This window comes from Canis lupus, chromosome 21 (assembly GCF_003254725.2).
Source record: "Canis lupus dingo isolate Sandy chromosome 21, ASM325472v2, whole genome shotgun sequence".
Classification (NCBI taxonomy): Eukaryota; Metazoa; Chordata; class Mammalia; order Carnivora; family Canidae; genus Canis; species Canis lupus.
In genome coordinates, this window is record NC_064263.1 from 7414279 (window position 1) to 7429582 (window position 15304).

At 38.5% G+C, this 15304-nt stretch overlaps 1 protein-coding gene across 5 annotated transcripts in view; it reads right to left on the reverse strand.

The window, feature by feature from the left end:
- Positions 1-15304, reverse strand: part of DEUP1 (deuterosome assembly protein 1) — an 83002-nt gene continuing 67698 nt past the window's right edge. For 2 of the 5 annotated variants that reach the window (XM_025419318.3, XM_025419316.3), the window contains 2 exons: positions 11735-11849; positions 2070-2990 (listed from right to left, as the gene is read on the reverse strand). In XM_025419318.3, the coding sequence (XP_025275103.1) occupies positions 2814-2990; positions 11735-11849 (292 nt within the window). In that variant the 3' untranslated portion in view covers positions 2070-2813. Of the gene's footprint in view, positions 145-2069; positions 2991-3172; positions 3197-11479; positions 11616-11734; positions 11850-15304 lie in introns of those variants that run through there. The other 3 variants (XM_035704187.2, XM_035704188.2, XM_025419322.3) reach the window with 3 other exon arrangements.

A 15304-nucleotide genomic window follows, 5' to 3' on the forward strand; every position in this document is an offset into this window, starting at 1 on the left:
GGCAGGCCTCTCCAGTTAGGTGGCCTCGAAGATGCTTGGCTCTGGTTGCTCTCCCAGGGCGAGAGGAGACAGCCGGGCCTGGGTGAGGCTGCAGCTCCGGTGCTGGTACTTGGGGGACTCCAAGCTCTGCTGAGCGGAGCAGCTCTGTTGGCAGGTAATCAAGAGATGTCTATCATCTCAACTGAAATGTGGGGGTTACCTCTGGTTTTTCAGCAGACCGCGCTCCTCCCCGCAAATTTAATTCCCAGATCAGTTAATATGCTCCTGAGTAACTGAGAAGTAGAAGTGTATATTTAAGCCATTAATGAGGCAGAATTAAGTCACATGTCCCATTTGAGCCATCTCCAGGGCTAGATGGCCTCTTAGGTCTTTCTCCTGTTTCTTTCTTTCTCCTCCTCCCACTATGTTTTAGCTAAATCATGGGCTAAGGTGGCTTTGGTAGAATGGATAAGGCTATAATTGTTATCCATGCCACAATTTCTGTAGGAAAATGTATTGTGTGCTAGGGTCCTACAGAGCACATCAGCTTCTCCTCCCATCCCTCCCACCCCCCCTAGGGCTACCGCCCCGGGGCATCCCTTTGGTCTTTGGAGGGTGGGAGAGGCTGAGGAGCCAGTGTGAGCCGCAGGGGAGCCTCATCCTTCCCTCCTCTCAGCATGCAAACAGAGTGGCTTGCTTGCTTTTTATCTTGATTATATATGGGCTGGGCTTTAGCATCTGATTCCTTTTGAACAATGAATCCCGCTGTTAAGCAAAAAAATACTGAAAACTACTGTTTTAAGAAAGCTGGTATTAAGTGCAATGCCAAACTAGTGATTTAGAAGCAGTTTGCTTAGGGACTTAAAATAATGATCCAGGGGAGCGAATTTACTGTTAGTCCTGGACCTGCTCCAAGTTCATGCTCTCTTGACTCTGCTAAGTTCTAAGAACATTGTAGCTAGATCTTTATTTCAGCACACAATTTTAAATCATGTATCAACCCTGAAAAGAATGAAGTGGCATTCAGATTTAGGGGATTATAGAGATACATGTATGTAAGCTTTTGCATTGTTTGCATTTGCATTATGAATACAAAGTTTTTTTTTTAATACAAAGGTTTTAGAATTGTTTATGGAATGCCCTTTTCCTAAACATACTTTTTCTTCCCATCTTTTTTTTTTTTTTTTTAAGATTTTATTTATTTATTGATGAGAGAGACATAGAGAAAGGCAGAGACAAAGGCAGAGGAAGAAGCAGGCTCCCTTTGGGGAGCCCGATATGGGACTTGATCCCAGGACCCCAGGATCATGACCTGAGCCAAAGGCAGATGCTCAACCACCGAGCCACCCAGGTGGCCCTTCTTCCATCTTCTAAAGATAACACTGAAAAGTATTTTGTGTCCAGGCTAGGAATTGCTAAATAATCTTAAAGCACCATAACTTGTATTATTTTCCTCACAGGGACCTTTTGGGGTACACTAAAGGCTCTGTACCCCTCAGATGTTTCATCATGAAAAAGGGCTTCTATGGATACAGGCTTATTCCCCTTCTACTTGCTTACAAAAGGTGATACTAGGAAATAGTAAGAGCTGGAGCCAGTAATTAGAAGCCAGGCATCCCTGTCTCTTCTTGACTACCCTGATTCTAGAAGTTTCCTAACAGCTTGATTCCCAGGAATAAGGATATTCACCTTGCTGACTTCACAGGCTTGTTTTGAGTTGAAATGAATATTGCTGTGTGAAGGCTTTCTGCAAATATCAAGAGCTATACAAATCTGTAGGGTCCCATCACCTAAAGTGAACAGGGCTCTGCATTTTTCGCATGACAATGGCACTTGTTATCTAAAGACATCTTGACTTAATCTTGCAGTATGTTGAGATTTAATCTTTTCGAAGAGAGAAAGAAACCTCTAAGAGCTGTAGGACTTACCTTGAATAACTAGAGGGATTTTTCATAATCTTTATATAAATGTCATTTTTAAAGAAAGAAGAATGGATTATCATGCTTATATGCTTGTAACTTAAATTTTATTGTCCACTATGGTGCTATTACTGTTGTATACAGATTGAGCATTTATGTTTTCAGTCCACAGAACTTTGTATTCCTTTATTGTATTAAAAACAGAGGTATTACAAAGAGGATTGTAACAACAGTAATGTTTTCTATCTTCTTTATCTTTTCCGTGTCTGTGAAGTAATTAGTACTAACAAGAAAGCACTAATCTCTGGCTGGCACATATATTTAAGTGTGTAAATAGCACATTCCACTGTGTTGTGTTATTGTGTTAAAACGTTGTGTTAAAACATTACAAGGATGAATGCAGAACCAGTAAAGCTATGCTTTTTTTTTTTTTTTTCCCTAAAAGAAATTTTAGGATGTTCACATGGCTCAAAATAATGCTTCTCATTTTTAAAAATCCTTGAGTTTTCAAACCTAGTACAACTGAGCCGCACTCAGTGTGCTATTTGGAATGTGACATTCCCTTTCCCTGGTTTTGTGTTGTTACAGAGGAAATGGGTATTCAGTATACATGATTCAAGTGGGGATAAAAACCCCTATTTAATTCCACAATATTCCTTAGACTGGGAAAAAAAAATCTCTTTTGTAGTCATGTTTATCTTATAGTAACTCTAGAGCCAAACAATTTATTATGTAAATGTAGAAATACAAACAGCTTAATCGAACAAAATACTTACTATTTTCTGGCTACCTGACAGAAACGATTTACTTAAGAAAACAGAACAAAATTTCTCAGTTTCATTATTCAGCTTTGTCAATATTTTGCCAGAGCTTTTTTTTCTTGGGGTGGGGAAGCAAATGAAAGAGTTTAAAAGCTCATATGTGTCTATTTTGTTTTAGCTTCGTGTATTTATTAAGAGTAAATTCTGTATGTCTTTGCAGTTCATCAATATGTGTATTTAGAAGTTTCTCAAATTCTTTTGCTCGCTTCTCTTCCTCCAGGAGATAATGCTGTGCAGCCAAAGAGGCTGGGAAGACTATATCTGGGGGAGACTAAAGAAAGAAAGAAATGTTAGATGAGGAATACAAAGCCTTTTAAACCTTCCTGTTTCCAGGCATGCTTCATCCGGAGCATGTGGTCCCACATACCTCTTAATGAAATAATCCAGACTAACTCTCTCTGCTGTTGTAATACAGTGACTGCTTGTGAAAAATCCTCAAAGAATGAAAACATCACACCACCAGCATATTCAAAAGCTCTAGAAATGAATAGTTACATGTTCAACTGCAAAAGCAGGGACAGGGACAAGAAAATTACCATGGAACTTGCCTAAAACATACTCGACTAATTTGTAAAACCAAGGGTTTTCATCTGAAAATAGGCAACGCCAAAAAGCTGACATAAAGATTATGATAGACTTGGGCAAAGAAAACTTAGATAGGAAAAAAAATTAAGGATTGGCTGAAAAAGGGAGCTAATTGCTGTTTGGAGTTAGCCAGGTGAGGAGAGCTGGCATGATGCATGTCGGGGTACAAGTGGCTTCTGGCAGGGAAGGCCGTAATGCTGGAATGTATCTCCTTTGTCCAATTAGAGCTGACAAAGCCTCCCACTTACACACTTTGTGGTAATATGGAAGTGCTCATTTAACTGTTTGTTAACTGATTAAGTCCTGCCAAATGGCTTAGCAGATCCCATACTAGGAGAATCTCTGATAAAATAAAATTGCCTTGTGTAGCCTCTGCCAAGTGTACTAGGCAAGTTGCCTTGAAGAACCTTAAGATTCTGGAGCAAGACCACGCCATCTGTAGCAGAAAACTGTACACTATTTACAGAACCGTTCCTGTAATGCTACTGGCCCTAGTTGAGGCCAAGCAGCTAAGAAGTGGAGAGGATGACTGGTTCTAGCTCTGTCCTTGGTCATTCCAGTGGAAATTATGGATGGGCCTGTCAGGACGGTCCCACTTTCACCAAGATTAAGGTAGCTAACTATGGCTGTTGAGCGTCCCACCTGCTTGCAATAGAGACCAAAGCTGAGGAGTTCCAGATATGGCACCCATCCCTCAAGGAGACCAACCGGCCTTTTGGTGGCAACTAATTTACACTAGGTCCCTTCCACCTTGGAAGGGGCAATATTTTACCCTCACCAGCACTGATGTATATTCTTTGGGTTTGCCTTTCCTGCCTGAAGGGCCTTGGCCTTGATCACTACCTGGCAGCTCACAGAGAGACTGAGTTACTGACATGGGATCCTGACTAATAGTAAAGGAACCTAATTTACAGCTGAGGAGTATGGCAGAGGGGTCATGACCATGGAATGCATTGGTCTCACCATCCAGACCATCTGCAAGATGCTAGCTCTGATAGGCTTCTTGAAGGCAGGGGTGGGGCATCAGCTGGGAAATTATATCCTGTGAGGATGGGGTACGTTCTTCAGGACATGGTACAGACTCTCAACCAATGGCTGTTATATGCTACTGTGTTTCCAGCAGGAGAATACATGAATCTGGGAACAAAAGGGAGGATGGAAGAATGGCTCCACTCTCCATCATTTTGTTGACCCACTTGGAGAATTTCTACCTTGTGTCTTTGTATCTTGAGGCTCTGTGGATGTACAGGCCCTGGATCTTAGAGGGGGAAATGCCTCCACCATGATACCTGTAAGAGTCTCACTGAGCTTAAAGCATTGGCTGGAAAAAAAAAAAAAAAAAAAAAAAGCACTGGCTGGCACCTAGCCACCTCGGGCTCCTCATGCCAAAGGATCAGAGGCACAGAAAAGAGGTACTACACTGGCAGAGGTACCTGGCCCTAATCATCACGAAGACTACTACTACACAATGGAAGCAGCGAGGAACATGTCTGATATTCAGCTAGCCACTGAGGTTTCTTTTAATACTCCTGTGCCCAGTTTTAACTGTAAACGACAAACCACATCCCGAGGAGGACACAGGAACCAGGGGCTCACCCGACAAGGCAAGCTATCTGGACTAACGTAAGTGCTAGCTGAGATGGAGAGGTATCTAGAATGGGTGAAGAGATGATGACCATCCATTAAGTTCTTGAGACCAGTTGTGGCATCAAGGCCTGTAGTTTGTCCCACTGACCCTCCTCGTACAAACTTTCCAAGAAATGTGACAAGCCAGAATCTTGAAGAAGATAGGCCTGAATGGAATGAACATGAACAGAGCATGGATCTGAGTGGCTCAAGAGGTAGACTCTAGTGGATGCTGTTGGTGTCCTAGCGGGGTTCCCTTCACCAGGCTGGCACATCTGTCCTCCTGCTTGCTGGGGGGTTGGTTCTCTGGAGACCTGCCCTCAGCTGGACTAAGAGCCCCTGCCTCATCTGAGAAGTTGTAATATCCCCCGCAGCCTATTCCCTCTCCTCTAAGGCGAGGACTGATTGACACAGGGCACAGAACACCAGACTTCTTGTCTCCAGGGGAACCAACTCTGTTGTGCGATTCATGCTCCAAGCTCCTGGTGAGACCAGGCCAAGTTAGTCTCCAGCTTGTTTTTAGCTCATTTTTGTTTAGCTTTCCTCCCTCCTTAGACTGCTTCCCTGATTCTCCTTCTGCCGAGACTTACTACCTTCAAGAAACCACCTTCCTAAGAATCTCTGTCTCAGATGCTAGGAAACCTGATCTCAAACAGATGACTTCTTAACTGCTGGCTTGAGTGATGACTGGGTGACATCAATGCCACTTATGAGAAAAGTAAAATAGTAAAAGGGCTCATTGAGGGTAATGTCTTATTTATTTTTGATTCCCTGGGTTCTAGCACAGCTTCTGGCACAGGGTATATTTTAAACAAAATTTTTGAATTAATATATGAATGAAGAAAGTACTTTTGATTTTGAATAATCCTGAATTAGAGGTGACTTGGGTCTCAGATTGTCATGTAGAAAATGAGATATATCATCAGTCTAGAACTCAAAAGATAGGTATAGATTAGAGATATTTCAAAGTTACAGGTAATTAAGGCTGCCAGTCTGATTGAAATAATCCAAGACATGCAAATTAAATAAAAAGTAGTTCAAATACGGTATCTTGGAGAGAACTTCATTTCAGGCTCCCACTCCCATGGTTATGTTCTCAACATTGTCATCAATGAAAACTGCATTATTTATTAATCAAGATTTCAGCAACCCATCTATTATCCTTCCAGCTTAGTCTAGTATTTCCACTTTCTCACATCATCCATTCCCTTCTAACTCTGCTTATATTCCAGATCCGTCATTATAATCATTCAGCAACTCGTTCCCCATCTCCCCCACCAACATCCTGTCTTTGTCTCAGGTGCTTGGTAAAACCTAGGCCTAAATAACCTGCCTGGCCATGCATGCACCTGAACAGCTGGAGAAGGAATTGTGTACTGTGGGGACTGCTTTCACTCAAAGTCCACCTCAAATATCAGATGGTTAGTTAACATCTGATTAACTGATGGTTAACTAACATCAGTTAGTTAATGCCTGACCATTCTGTTGCACTTCCCTAGCATATTCACTTTCTCACTCATTACCTGGTGGCCTTGTCTCCTTCTCAGGAAGGAGCTCCCTCACCTCTCTATACCCTGTTGCACCTGTATCTACATTTCACGCCATAATCTGTTTCAGAGACTCTTACTTCTACCTACACCATGGATTCTATTCCTTTGTGTCTTCTCAATGGCTCTTTCTGCAAATGAACCTTGTCACTCATGAGTCCCACCTCCTTCGCCATCAACCTTTCCTCTTCTCCTTAAAGGTTCCCATTGGAACACTAAATGTAATAGTCTAAGGCTTTGTCTTAGGACAGTTTCCCCATTTATACCCTTTAAAGTATTCTCGTCTAGTCCTATAGATTTATAGCCATACACTGATTACTCCTATATTTTGTTTCCAGCTCTGATGTCTTCCTGGAATACCAGAGTCACATATCCTAACACCTATGTGATATTCCCATTTGCATGTCTAATGAACATTTTAAATTGAAGTGCCCAATCTAGAAATCATGATTTTCTCCTCCAATCCTACTCCTTTCCCTAGTCTTTCATGTCTGAAAGTGATGCTAGCATCCACCCAATGCTCAGGCTTACATCCTAGGAGTCATCTCCGAGTCCTTTCTTTCCTTCATTCCCCAGAGTTAACCCATTGACTGTCTGGTCTGTTCTCCACAACATTTCCCAGATCCAACATGTTCCTTTGTCTACACTGCTATCATCATCTCTTGCCTTGACTACTGAAATAGCCTGAAAATTGCTCTCCCCACTTCTACCTTTGCCCCTCTATAATTTATTATTTATTTGGCACTCAAAAGACATGAATCTCTCTAAAAGATATTTTATTTTTTTATTTTTTTATAAATTTATTTTTTATTGGTGTTCAATTTGCCAACATATAGAATAATACCCAGTGCTCATCCCATCAAGTGCCCCCTTCAGTCACCCCCACCCCCACCCACCTCCTTTTCTTCCACCCAAAATTCGAATTCCTTCCCTTGGCATAAAGTCTCTACATATCTGACTATTTCTCTGTCCCCAGTGCATTCCATCTTCTTTCTCTCCTAGGCTCCAGGACTGGTTCTTGAACTTACCAAATTTATTCCTGCCTTATAGATTTGCACCAGGAGTTCCCTCTGCCTGAAGCCCTCTTCCCCCAGATCTTTGGGCCTTTTTTGTTGTTGTTAATTTAGGTCTCAACTTAATATAGGTCTCCTCAGTGTCCTCTCCTCATTTTCCAGGCCACTCAACCTAAAGTAATCCCTCACACTCCCATCAGTTCCTGTCACATCATTGGCTTTTCTTTTCTTCATACAATTTATCATTACTTGATTTTTAAAAATATATATTCATTTGTTTCCAGTCATTAATTGTACCCCTCCCTTCTTTGAGGTAAAATGCACATCAAGTAAAATCATTTGAAAATGAACCACTCAGTGGCATTTAGTACATTTACAATGTTATGCAACCACCATCTCTATCTAGTTCCAAAATAGTTTCATCATCTTAAAAGGAAACTGGATCCACTAAGCTACTGATCCCCATTCCCTGCTCCCCGAGCTGCCCCTGGTAACCACTAATCTGCATCCTGTTTCTATGATTTACCTATTCTCAGCACTTCATGTAGTTGGAACCATAAAAAATATGACCTTTTGTGCCTAACTGCTTCCACTTAGTATAGTGTTTTGGAGGTTTATCTACTACACTATAGCACATATCAGTATTTCTCTCCTTTTTATGGCTAAATAGTATTCCATTGTGTGTCTGCAATGCTATTTGTTTATCCATTCATCCACTGGTGAGATTCCTCTCTTTCACCAGACTGTAGGCTTCTATGTCTCATCGAAGATGTGTTAGAACAGAACCTGCCATACACTAGGTGCTTATAATGTTGATTTTATGACTGAATGATGAGCATTAATATTTAAGGACAGGTATAGGAGAGAGAAGCTGAGAAGTAGACTGGGAAAAAGTAACCAGAAAGGCAGCAGGAAAATCAATGGAGAATAGTGTCATAGAAGCCAGAGAATATGAGAGTTTCAAAAAAAAAATGATTAAGGAAGACAAGTTCTTAAAGCATATTTAATGAACTAGAAGGTTGCTGGTGGTCTTGGAAGGAATAGTACTGATGTAGAAGTTAAAATGTGGAGGTGGAGGGAAACTACTGAACCCAGAACAGTGGGTTGGACCATGTCTTTCAGGGAATTCTGGGGCTTCCATCACAGATTAAGTTCCCCATGCCCAGACCTAAAACAGGAGATAATTTTTTCCTGGCAACTCTGAGGCTCTGAACTTCCTCAAAGGAGTGATGCAAGGAAGGAAGGAAGCCCAATCCTTGTTATTAAGACAACAGATACGCTGGTATGCTTTTTAGGTGCCTACTAATGCTCCACACTTTTTTGGGTGCTGGGGCTACAACAGTAAGCGAAGACAGAAAAAGTCCCTATATTCATGGGGCTTAAATTCTAGAAGAGGGAAGCAAACACACGAGCAGACATAAATGTGTTATGGTAAAGTGCTATGAAAAAAATAAAAACCAGGACAAGGGGTAGGGGAATCAAGAAGGAGGTGCTACTGTAGGTTGGTTGCTCAGGCACCCATGATGAGGTAATATTTGAGCAGAGACTAACTAGCCTAAAATGCTAAAATCATCTGACATTAGAACCATATGGCATTTAGCAATTCATCATGCTTTGTTTCACTGGAATATATGCTTACTTTGGAGTCCTTCAGCATCCAGATTTTATTGATACAAAATTTGCTAACTCCCCTCAGTGGTTCCCATAACTTAAATAAGGAGGTTTATTTCAGTTATTTTATCGGTATGGAATTTTATTCTTTTCAAATAATTCTGGCATTTCATGTTGAGAGGAACACAAAAGAACATTTCAAGGCTTTAGAGATCTCTAACACTTCAAAAGTTAATGGTTTAAAGTCTTCTTCCAAAACACCTTAAATCTTATTTCCAATCTCTACCAAAAGAAGCCAACAGATTCCAGAAAAGCAGAAAAGCACTCATGGGGTACCCCATCCAGTTTAAACATTTCCTATTGTTGTCATTGTTTATAATTTGCATCCAATATTAGTATAACATGGAGAGGTGCTAAAAAATTACATGATATACTTTGAATATAAGTGAAAGCAATTGCTACGAGTACTACTACTCACTTTCTGAGGTAAATATCTACTTAAAAACACCCTGTGATTATTATGTTCAAGAAATTAAATCATAAGGCAGGAAATTCAGCACAGAACTGGAAAATGCAAAAAAAGAATCAGATGAAAATTCAGGAACTGAAAAATATAAGACTGAAATTAACCTACACGAAATCACATTCTTAAGGCAGGGAGTGGTGGCTCTTTTATGCATAGAAACCAACACAGAGAGTCAAGGAAAATGAAGAAACAGAAGAATATGAAATTAAGAATCTTTCCCACCTGTTTTATGAGGTCAACATAATCTGATGCCAAAGCTTGATAAGGACAGCAAAAGAACATTACAGGCTAATTTCTCTAGTGAACACAAAACAAAAAGTCTAAGCCAGTATGAACAGACCAAATGCAGTTATCGAGTGCAGTTTATTCCAAGAATTCAAAGTTGAGTTAACAAGAAAAAACATTAACCAAACTAAAGAGAAAACTAATATGGTCGTTTCTTTTTGTTTTTGCTTTGGTCATTTCAAAAGAAGCAGTACAAGCATTTGATAAAATTCCAAATTAATTCACGAACAAAGTCAGCACTCTAGAAATAAAAGGGAAATTGCTTAATATTAATAAAAGGAATCGGGATGCCTGGGTGGCTCAGCAGTTGAGCGTCTGACTCAGGGCGTGATCCCGGGGTCCGGGATCGAGTCCCACATTGGGCTCGTGCAGAGAGTCTGCTTCTCCCTCTGCCTATATCTCTGCCTCTTTCTCTGTTTCTCATGAATAAATAAATAAAATCTCAAAAAAAAATCTTAAAAAGGAGTCTACAAAATATCTATAGTGAATATCATACACAATGGCGGAATATTGAAATTCCTTTGCAATTGAGAATGAGAGAAGGATACATTTACTGGAGGCCTTAGTAAAGTAAAGCCCAAAATAGAAAAAAGGTATAAAGATATGAAAGTAGGAAATAAATTGTCATTATTTTGATTTGGAATATAGAAAATTCAATAGAATCCATAGGACTAGAATATATGTGCAAATTCAACTGAATATTTTCATGGGGAAAGGGATTGAGAATACTACCTTGCACCATATGCAAAAATTGATTCCAGGTGTAGATGTAAATATGAAAGATAAAGAGCTAACGGTTCTAAAAGATAACATAGGATAATATTTTTGTAACTTTGGGACAGGCAAAGTTTTAAATAGGTTACCAAAAAATGTTAATCACAGAGGAAAAGATTCATAAGTGAATGTATTAAAATTAAGAACTTCTGGTTACCAAAATATACTATTAAGTGAAGAGGCAAGTAAAAGTGATAGAAGATATTTGCAATTTATATAATCAACAAAGGGCTTATATCCAGAATATATAAAGAACTCCTACAAATCGATGAGAATAAAGACAATCCAACAGAAAGTTAGACAAGGGAATTGAACAGACATTTTACAAAGGAGAACATCAAAATGGCCAATGAAAAGGTGCTCAACTTTATTATTCACCAGATATATATTAAAACCATGATAGGAAGTTACTACACACTGGCCAGGAAAGCAAAAATAAAAAAGACGGAGAGTACCAAGTGGTGGAAAGAAGAACACTCAAATACTACTTATTGGGGTATTAACTGGCTCAAACAGTTAGAGAACCAGTTTGGCATTACCTCCTAAAGCTGACCTTAAGTATATCCTATGACCCAGCAATTCCACTTTAGGAATATACCCAATGGAAATGTGTACACGTGTGTACCAAAAGATACATACAAGAATGTTTTAGCAGCATTATTTGTAATATTCCTGAGCTGGAAATAACTCAAATGTCTGCCAACAGTAAAATGGATAAATTGTAGTATCATTCTATGCAGCATTTATTTACAATGGAATACTATCGAGAAACAAAAATGGATTAACTACATAAAATTAACATATAAAACAATATGGATGATGAATCTCAGAAAATAGCCTTAGATTGAAATACTTGATGAAACATTATGGATCTCTTTTCCTTCTGTAGAAAGGCACGGCCAAACGACTCACAGATCCACCTTGGAGTCCTATTCAAGAAGCAATATTTTCTTTCTTAACAACTATGTGAACATCAGTGTATAGGTATCAGTGTAGGAGTAGTCATTCCTTAAAGGAAAAAAAATTAACCAACAACCGAGCAACTCACCAGCGGGAACACTTCATCATCACTAACCAGGGGACTCGTCATTTCTTTGGTTTGAAATGGCAAAGATGGCAGTGGAGGCGTTGCACTTCTGTTTGGCTCACGATCTTGGCTAAGTCTAAAAGAGAAGGATGGTTCTCATTTACCGCTACCAAGGACACTGCCTGTTCATGTAGCTAAAGATTTCAATTTCTTTGATGTAACAGTGGGGGAAGCACAACAAAAAGTTTGGCCTTCTTATCTCAGTATCTCTTTGAAAATAATTTTCCAGATGAGTCATTTCTAATGATTAATAACGAACAGAAAACTTTGTAATTATTAAAAATATTCTTCAATTCTTATTGCCTACTTTGTATCTCTTTCTGTGTTTTACTTTCGGGTCCCTCTGCCATTTAATTAAACAACATGATACCAGTTTGGAAAGAATCTCAAAACAGCTAACACTGCTGCCCTTGACAATTCTAAATAATCCTCTTTCTGTATTCTCTATTTCACTTAACCTCGATGGCTTTCTCAACAGAATTATGCTGCCTTTTTTTTTTTTTGATGCTAGAACAAGCCCTTGTACAATAATTCTCATTCCTATAGGATTTAACTATTTGTGACATTATTTCAATTTGTATCATCTCCTAAACTCATCCTTAGTAGCTGTATGACCTTGACCTTGAGCAGATAACTATATCTTTCTGTGACTTTTATTTTTTTCATTGATTAAAAAAGATGGTTGGGAGAATTGAACTCCATAATCAGGATGAAAGGTACACTACAGAATTGGTTGTTTTTGCTAAAATATAAGGTAGAAAATGAAACTGAATAAAATACCAGTGAGATTTTAAATTTTGGTATGCTGAGTAAACAAATGAATAATAAAACAAAAACTGAACCAAATTCCCATAAAATTTTACATAAAAATGTTCTAACAGTATGAGCTATTTGGGACTAAATGTCTTTCTGAACATTAATTCATGAAATTGGGGTTGAAATTTAATCAAAATCATCAAAGCCCATGAAAACATAAGAATCCCTTCAACTTAAAATTATTTATTCATTTTTATTGATTATTCAAATTCTCCAGAGGTATTGATTTACCATTTTCAAAGCCTTCATATTTTAATTTCACATAGTTCCAAAAAATTCACATTATTGTTCTCTCCTCTTATCCAGAGACTATCTATCTATACAGACCTATTTCCTATTATGTAAACATTTTCAAAGTGATGCATACAAATAGCAATAAAAGTTAAGTGAGACATCTGTAAATTAGGACATAAAAACAAACACAGCATGTTTTCCATTTTTACTTATCTTGAAATATATCTTTTTTTTAATCCATTCTTCCAAACCATAATTACCATGGAAACAGAACAGCAAATTAAACTGAAATAACATGGTTTATGATGTGCACGTTAAGATGAAACATCCCACAATTCAGATAGAATTATAACAATTGCAGAGTACATCTGCATAGAGTCTTCAGCTGAACCTTTTAATTTGAGTGAGGCTACCATCTATACTTCAAAGCACAGTGGGAAAAATAAGATAATTATAGAAGCGACTCAAGACATACATATCTCTTTGTAATCTCAATTATACAAAGATTTCAGGGAAAGTATTATTTGTCCTAAATTATCTACAGAATTATCTCAATTATCCATTTTGCTTTGGATGTATCAATACAGTTTACAGTGTTAATTAGTAAAACATATATGAACATGCTTTTTACTGTAAGATCAATAAAATGTAGAGATTGAAAGGAAAGACTACATTGTGGATTAAAATACTTTTGGTTTAAAGCATCTTTATATCTGAAAAAAGCATCTTTATATCTGCAAAGTTCTTCTAGAATGCAGCTATTCCAATACTTCATAAAACCACCTTGCAGTCTATCAATTTAAAAGCTATCTTAAAAGACATTTTGGAAGGCTTTTATTTCCCTCTTATAAGCTGGTCTTTTCAGTTGTCTTTTCCACAGGTCCTAGTCCGAGGCCTCTGCCTACTTCTGCCAGGAGGGCAGGACCCAGTTGTTGGGAGCAGAGCTCTGCCCACTTGAGAGCTTGGAGTCAACTGTCTGCAGTTTTCAGAGTTGTCTGATTGTACATCCATTCCTGGCGTTCTGTTAATTTTCACTGGGCTCCAGGAAAATGTCCTCAGTGTGGAACAGGACCCCTTCACAAGTGCTAATCTGCCTGCTTCTAGCCTCACCTCCTAACACTCCACACAATGTTCCCTGTTCTAGGAACTGCTCAGTATTTCCTGGCCTGCAACTTTTCAGTCTATGTTTTGCTCCTTATTGAGTAACACATTGGTACAAAATTTTCATGACGGGCTTTTTTTGCTTCTAGATGACTATCCATCCTTGACAAGGGACTCTGTGAGAGTAGTTATGACAAACCTACCAACTTTGTGGCTTTCTTGGTGTTAGAATCTTTATTTATTGACTCGATTTGAAGCAATTTTAGTGATTAATATTTATGGTCACTAAACTCTTTCCAGTACATGATGTAACCTTTAAAACCATACATTGACTTTTAAGTATGTATCAGATATAGAGACGAAACCCATTATAAAATTGAGTTGTCATTAAAATTAGTCATATATTAATTGCTCTGGATAACATTATTCCAAATTAGTTTATAAATTATCCTTAAACTTCAAAACCGTTTAAAAACTTTAAAAATATTCAATACATCCTCACTACATTCAATTACATCTTATTCATAATTTTTTAAAGTTCTGAATAACTTCCCTATCCAAAAGCAAATCTGCCACAATATCCTAAAACGCTTCACAGTTTAAGTGGATGAGCATGAAGAACTTCTTATTACTTCTAATAGGAATGAAAAACAACAACACAAATTGGGTTATTTCTGAGTGGATAAAAGATTATTTAAAAATGTATTATGCGAAGTAAGTCTACCAGAGAAAGAAAATTATCATATCTCACTCATATGTGGAATTTAAGAAACAAAACAGAGGAGCATAGGGGAAGGGAGGGAAAAATAAAATAATGAAATCAGAGAGGAAGACAAACCATAAAAGACTCTTAACCATAGGGACCAAACTGAGGGTTGCTGGAGGGGAGGGCAATAGGGGATGGGGTAACCAGGTGATGGGCATGAAGGAGGGCACGTGATGTGATGAGCAGTGGGTGTTATATAAGACTGATGAATCATTGACCACTAAAAAAACAAAACAAAACAAAACAAAACAAAAAAACCTTCAGAAAAAAAAATACGGCTTTTCAGTTTCTATGACTGATAAATCTTCCTCACAAACCAGTTGTGGTACCTCAAGACTAAGGGATCAGATTAAACACACCCAAGCAGGCAACTTCCTCTGATGGGATGAACCACCTGCACTGCTAGGGGAGACCTCTGTTGGACCCCAAAAGAGGTAACTGGGTGATGGACATTAAAGAGGGCACGTGATGTGATGAGCACTGGGTATTGTATGCAACTGATGAATCTCTGAACTCTGCCTCTGAAACTAATAATACACTAATATGTTAATCAATTGAATTTAAATAAAACCAAGTTGAAAAAAATAAAAATGTATTACGCAATCTTCCTCACC